The sequence below is a fragment of the Trichechus manatus genome, unplaced genomic scaffold (assembly GCF_000243295.1).
Source record: "Trichechus manatus latirostris isolate Lorelei unplaced genomic scaffold, TriManLat1.0 scaffold00028, whole genome shotgun sequence".
Classification (NCBI taxonomy): Eukaryota; Metazoa; Chordata; class Mammalia; order Sirenia; family Trichechidae; genus Trichechus; species Trichechus manatus.
The window spans coordinates 2,189,046-2,194,912 of NW_004443964.1; the positions used below are offsets into that span (position 1 = coordinate 2,189,046).

At 54.4% G+C, this 5,867-nt stretch overlaps 1 protein-coding gene across 1 annotated transcript in view; it reads right to left on the reverse strand.

The window, feature by feature from the left end:
• The window catches only part of RPTOR (regulatory associated protein of MTOR complex 1), a 425,613-nt gene that overhangs the window by 201,279 nt on the left and 218,467 nt on the right, over positions 1 to 5,867 (reverse strand). The window contains 1 exon segment of the mRNA XM_023729162.1: positions 2,648 to 2,823. Within this exon segment, the coding sequence (XP_023584930.1) occupies positions 2,648 to 2,823 (176 nt within the window).

Below are 5,867 nucleotides of genomic sequence, written 5' to 3' on the forward strand. Positions count from 1 at the left end.
CTGTTAGTCCCATCTTCTGCGTTCTGCAGGGCAAATGCCACAGTTCTATACACCACTGTTTCTTACTCTTGCTTCTCCTCGGTGATGAGCCTCATGCCTGTTGCATAATCACTGTGCTCGCATGCAAGCCGGGCTGTTCCCTTCTCTCTCCGTTTGCAATGCCTGCATTCCTCAGGGGTAGCCTTGGCGGGGAGCTCTGTTCCTCCGGGATGTGGTGGAGGAGGGCCCAGGGCCTGGACCTCATTGTGTCAGCCAACTGAGCTGGGGGAGGGTGCTCGGGGCAGGGTGATCAGGACAGGGTGAGCTGTGGGGGGACGAGCTCAGGCAGCAGAGAGGCTGTCCTCTGGCAGCTCCTCGTCGTCTCTAATGTTCAGGGACCACTGAACTGGAAGGGGGTCTATCCCTGGAGAGTAAGCCCAGCCCTGGGCTTTGGGAGCGGGGTGGGGAGACTGAAAAGCTGAGGGAGCTGTTCACTCAGCCCTAATGTCACTGACCCTCAGCCCAGGGGTCTGCGTTGCAGGCAACCTGGGAGATGCGGAACGCTGCTGCAGGCCTTGGAGGTTGAAGGACACACATGACTGACTGGGGCAATGCACGGAGGCCAGGTTTTCCTTCAGCCTAGCAGCTCCAGGCAGGGGCCGCCGTGCTTCAGCACTAGAATTCTCGCCTCCCATGAGGAAGAGCCGGGTTCGATTCCCAGACCATGCACCTCATGCGCAGCCACCACCCGTCTGTCGGGGGAGGCTCGCGTGCTGCTGTGACGCTGAACAGGTTTCAGCAGAGCTTCCAGACTAAGACAGACTAAGAAACAAAGGCCTGGCGATCTTCTTCTGAGAATCAGCCATGAAAACCCTATGGATCACAACGTTTGATCCCGTTGTGGGCAGGGTTCCCGTCAGTCGGCCAGCGCAGCTAGCAGCAGCAGCAGCAGCTCAAGGCAACCGCAGGCCACCTTGCCCCGCGCAAAGGTCACTCACAGGAGTCTCCCCAGGGGTTTATGGCTTTGTTGTTGTTGCCATTAGCCCCCACGGCCCATGCGTCTCTGCTGTCTCCCGAGGACTGTGTGGGCAGGAGTCAGGAGCCTGTGCTCTTGGACCATCTTGACAGAAACCCCAGGACGTACCTGTTATGGATTGAATTTTGTCCCAGAAAATACGTGTTGTAAATCCGAGGCGGTGCAGTGGTTAAGAGATCAGTTGCTAACCACAAGGCTGGCAGTTCAAATCCACCAGGCACTCCTTGGAAACCCTATGGGGCAGTCCTACTCTGTCCTTTAGGGTCGCTGTGGGTCAGAATCAACTTCACGGCAACAAGTTTACTTTTTTATGCCTGTGGTTATAATCTCACTGGGGAACGGGTTGTCTTTGTTACGTGAATGAGGCGGGATTAGTGCAGGATGCGTCTTGAGTCTATCTCTTTTGAGATATAAAGAGATTAAACAAGCAAGCGAGACAAGCAGAGATGGGGGAGACAGGTGCCAAGCCACGTGGAGATCTCCAAGGAACCAGCAAAAAAGCTGAAGAGACAAGGACCTTCCCCCAGAGCTGATGGAGAGAGAAAGTCTTCTCCTAGAGCCAGCGCCCTGAATTTGGACTTCTAGCCTCGTAAACTGTGAGAGAATAAATGTCTTTGTTAAAGCCACCCACCTGTAGCATTTCTGTTGACAGCACTAGATGACCCAGACGGGGCCGCACCAAGAGGACTCAAGGCTGCGTGACCGCGTCGGCCTCACGTCAGCCTTTCGCCCTCTCCAGTCACTGCTGAGTCAGCCCCGACTTGTGGCGACCCCACGTCTGTCAGAGCAGATCTGGGCCCCACAGGGTTTTCAAGGCTCCCACCTTTCGGAAGCAGACCACCAGGCCTTTCCTCTGTGGTGCTGCTGATTGGGTTCACACTGCCAACCTTCTGGTTAGTGGCCGAGTGCTTCACCATGTGCGCCACCCAGAGGGTCACCTGCTCCTCGCTAGAGACGTACTCATCGAGTGGCTGGACAATGGCGACTATACACAAGCTTTACAGCAGAACATGACATGGAGCAGGAGATATTAAAGACGCTGAATAGTGGCAGGAGGTCCAGGGGAGAAACCTGGATTTGGGGGCAACAAACAACACGTCTGGGATGGGTGCTGCCAGGGACACAGGGTTCTGAACGCAGGTTCTGGGCCTTGAACATGGCCTCCATCTCCTCGGCTATGCGCCCAAGTGCCCTGAGCTTCTCTAAAGAAGGGCGGTGCTAAAAAAATAAAAGAAGCACGATTTTTCTTTTTTCTACTGTTCAGAATAAATTGAAAGCGTATAGCTCAACTCAAGCAAGAAATGAAATGACCTCTTTTTTCACGATCGCCTTGTTTTCAAAAGGAAGTTCGATTTCCAGCACGACCACTCTTGGTACAAAGGACGACCCACAGAATTAACAAAGATCTGGGGGGTGTTCTTGGAACCCACAAAGCTGCCAACCGCACGTGTACCAACTGAGCGGAACCTAGCCCTCTAGCCCACAGAGCCAGAGCTCACACGTCACCGGGTACCCCGGGTAACACAGAGAGCCAGGGCCAGCGCCCCAGTAAGTCCCGCAGACCCTGCAGTCCAGGATCACCACAGAAAGGAACCCGGGTCCCAGGGCCCTGGTGGCGCAGTGGGCACTCACCAGCGCAGTGCAATCTTGATGGGCGTGGTGAGGCAGGACGTGAAGAGGTCGGCCGGCAGGTCAGGGATCATGGGCAGCAGCTCGGTGGCCTCACAGGCAGCCAGCTGGATGCAGTTCTTCATCGATGGGGGCAGAGGCATCTGGGCAAGCGGGTGGTTTGGGTTAATGGCGGCGACCTGTGGGGAGAACATTCCAGAAGAGAGAATGACCTGGTGTCTCACAGATTTGGAGAGCAAGCTGCAAATGCTGTAAATGCAGGAGGAAAGAATAAGCTGGCTAAGGCTTAAAGCTTTGGGTTTTCACTACAAGGTCCTTATGCGAGGCGGCACTCCTGAACTCGCTCCCCTCCAGGAGGATGACCCCAAGGCCTGAGCCCCGGACAGCAGGGCGAGGCTCTGCCTTGGCCAAGTCCGAGTTCCCCTCTTACAACTGCACCCGTGCCACAGGTATTTTCTCCAGGTCTTCTGTGGTGTCTCTGCCATTCACATTAAACACACAGTCTTTACTCTGCCCAAACCGTTTCTTGGCGTGTTCAGGGACATGGAACAGAGTTCACGGTTACACAAAGTGAAGGCCACCAACAAAACAGCCACACAACCGCGAGCGAGCGTGTGCCTATCGACCATCGCACGGAAACCCAGAGGGAATGCAGTACCGTGGGGTGTCGCGAGCGGCCTTGTTTTCCTCTACTTTCCTCCGATTGGTCTAGATGCTCTACAAACACATGTGTGCTGATTCTGTAACCAGAGAGAAGGTCTTCTTGTTTACACACAACTCAGTCTTTCTGTAAAGTGAGGAGAGTGATATCTGCTTGATTCACATTTCCGTGAGGTTCTGGCAGCAGTACTGCAAGGTCCCAGCCTTGCAAACCCTAGGGAGCAGTTCCACTCTGCACACGTGGGGTCACCAGGAGTCGGAACGGACTCGATGGCAGCAAGGTAGTGACAGGAAGCTAACCGCACACTGAAGCTGCAGGAGGAAAGGTACCCAGCTAATTATTCTTTACTCTGAGAATGCAAACAAATTTTTCTTTTCGATGGAATAAAATCTAATTAAAAGTCTAAATCTTCTTTTAGAATAATGCAATACGTTCAAAGTTTAAAAAAAGACAGATTTTCTGATACATGGCTTCAGAATCCTGTCATGAATAATTATGGAGTCTAATTTTACAAAAAAAAAACAAAAAACAAAAACAAAACCCAGCATTATTCAATAAAACACAGGATCCTTATACAACAAAATACACCTACTCTAGCGTTGTGGATTTTGACACCAACCCTTGCTATACATGCTGCATTTATGTGACACTTTTGGTAACCCACAACAGGTCTGCTGTCATTTTGAGAAATAATGAGGTTCACAAGAATTCATGGCACTCAGGCCAGTGAATTAAACAAGTCTAACGCACTGGAGACCATGTGTATACACCACTCTGCCTGCTCCTAAAATCATCCTGAGGAACAAAAGGTCAGAGCCAGCCTCACCAGCCGAGAGGTGAGCAGCACTGGCCCAGGAGGCGCCCTGCCCAGGAGGCACCCTGTTCAGGAGGCGACCTGCTCAGTAGGTACCCCGCTCAGGAGGCGCCCCGCTCAGGAGGTGCCCTGCTCAGGAGGCACCTGCTCAGGAGGCGCCCCACCCAGGAGGCCCCCCGCCCAGGAGGCGCCCCACCCAGGAGGCGCCCCGCCCAGGAGGCGCCCCGCTCAGGAGGCGCCCCGCTCAGGAGGTACCTGCTCAGGAGGCGCCCCGCTCAGTAGGTACCCCGCTCAGGAGGCACCCCGCTCAGGAGGCGCCCCGCACAGGAGGCGCCCCGCTCAGGAGGTACCTGCTCAGGAGGTGCCCTGCTCAGTAGGTACCTGCTCAGGAGGCACCCCGCTCAGGAGGTGCCCTGCTCAGGAGGTATCTGCTCAGGAGGCGCCCTGCTCAGGAGGCACCTGCTCAGGAGGCACCCCGCTCAGAAGGCGCCCTGCTCAGGAGGCACCTGCTCAGGCAGTTGCCGTGGGGCGGTATCAGCCCTCTGCAGGTGCACACAGGGCACTGGTACACTAACAAGGGCCGGCCCCGGCCCCACAAGCCCCAGCTCCCCCAGAACCCCCTTGGTCCTCTAAACGGTGATTGTACACAAAACCGGTTGTCGTGAAGTCAATTCCAACTCACGGCAAACCCATGTGTGTCAGAGCAGAACTGTGCTCCACAGCATTTTCAATGACTAATTGTTCAGAAGTAGATGGCCAGGTCTTTCTCCTGAGGCATGTGACTCTACCGGCGGGACAGGCCTGTGGAGTAGCAGCACGTGAAGAGATGGGAGCAGACAAACCCTGAGGAACGCGCAGACGGGGGGAGAGGGAGCCTCTTCCTTAGTTTGGGGCGTCCTCAGTCAGGATGACGGAGCATAACACTCAGGTAAGGAAAATAAAATGCAATACACAGAGACAACGGCTGTACAGGTGCACACAGATCGCAGTGCTCCCCTCATGACTCATCAGAACATCCATTATTTGCCCCTAATGACAAGCCAGCTACCTTGGAGCCCCAATTTAATCCAACCCATCTCGGTTAGGGAGCTGGCACGACACAGCCTCATCTCAATCTCGTAAAACCAAGTCTAACGACCGAGGACCCCAAAGCCCCTCCTCTGACGCTCTCCTATTTATCACACCGCTCAGCACCCAGGGCCTGCAGGCTCATGCGACCGGGCGCTCATGATCTGGCCTCTACGGCCTTTAAATTATTCTGTACTTCAGTAATTCCTTGGGTTACAAACGCCACAGGGGAAGGACCCCTTTCCTTCAGAGCCGACTCCACGGTGCCCCACAGAGCGCAGGTGCTGAGCGCTGTACAGACGATGCACATGGCAGAGGGGCACCAGGTCAGAAGGCATGGGCTTCCTCACGGCCAGTGGCTGCTAATTTGTTTCAGGACTTGAAAAGCGCATTCACGTGCCTCAGGTTTTGCTCCTTGCTAGTGATTCTTTCTGTTTGCATAATTCTTACTTTACCTCTGTTCTTTCACAGACAGAAGCTAATTTGTCTTTCACAACATCCTTATGAGGTAAGTTCTATCTCTGCTTTTAAACAGCTTTGACGATGAGGAAGCAGAGACCCCAAAGTAGCATGGGAGGAAGCAGAGACCCCACGGAGGGATGGGACTCTCCAGAGCACCTCAGCCAGAGCGAAGGTCAAGCGCGTGGCGAATCCTGACTGTGGGCCAAGTTTCACTCCAC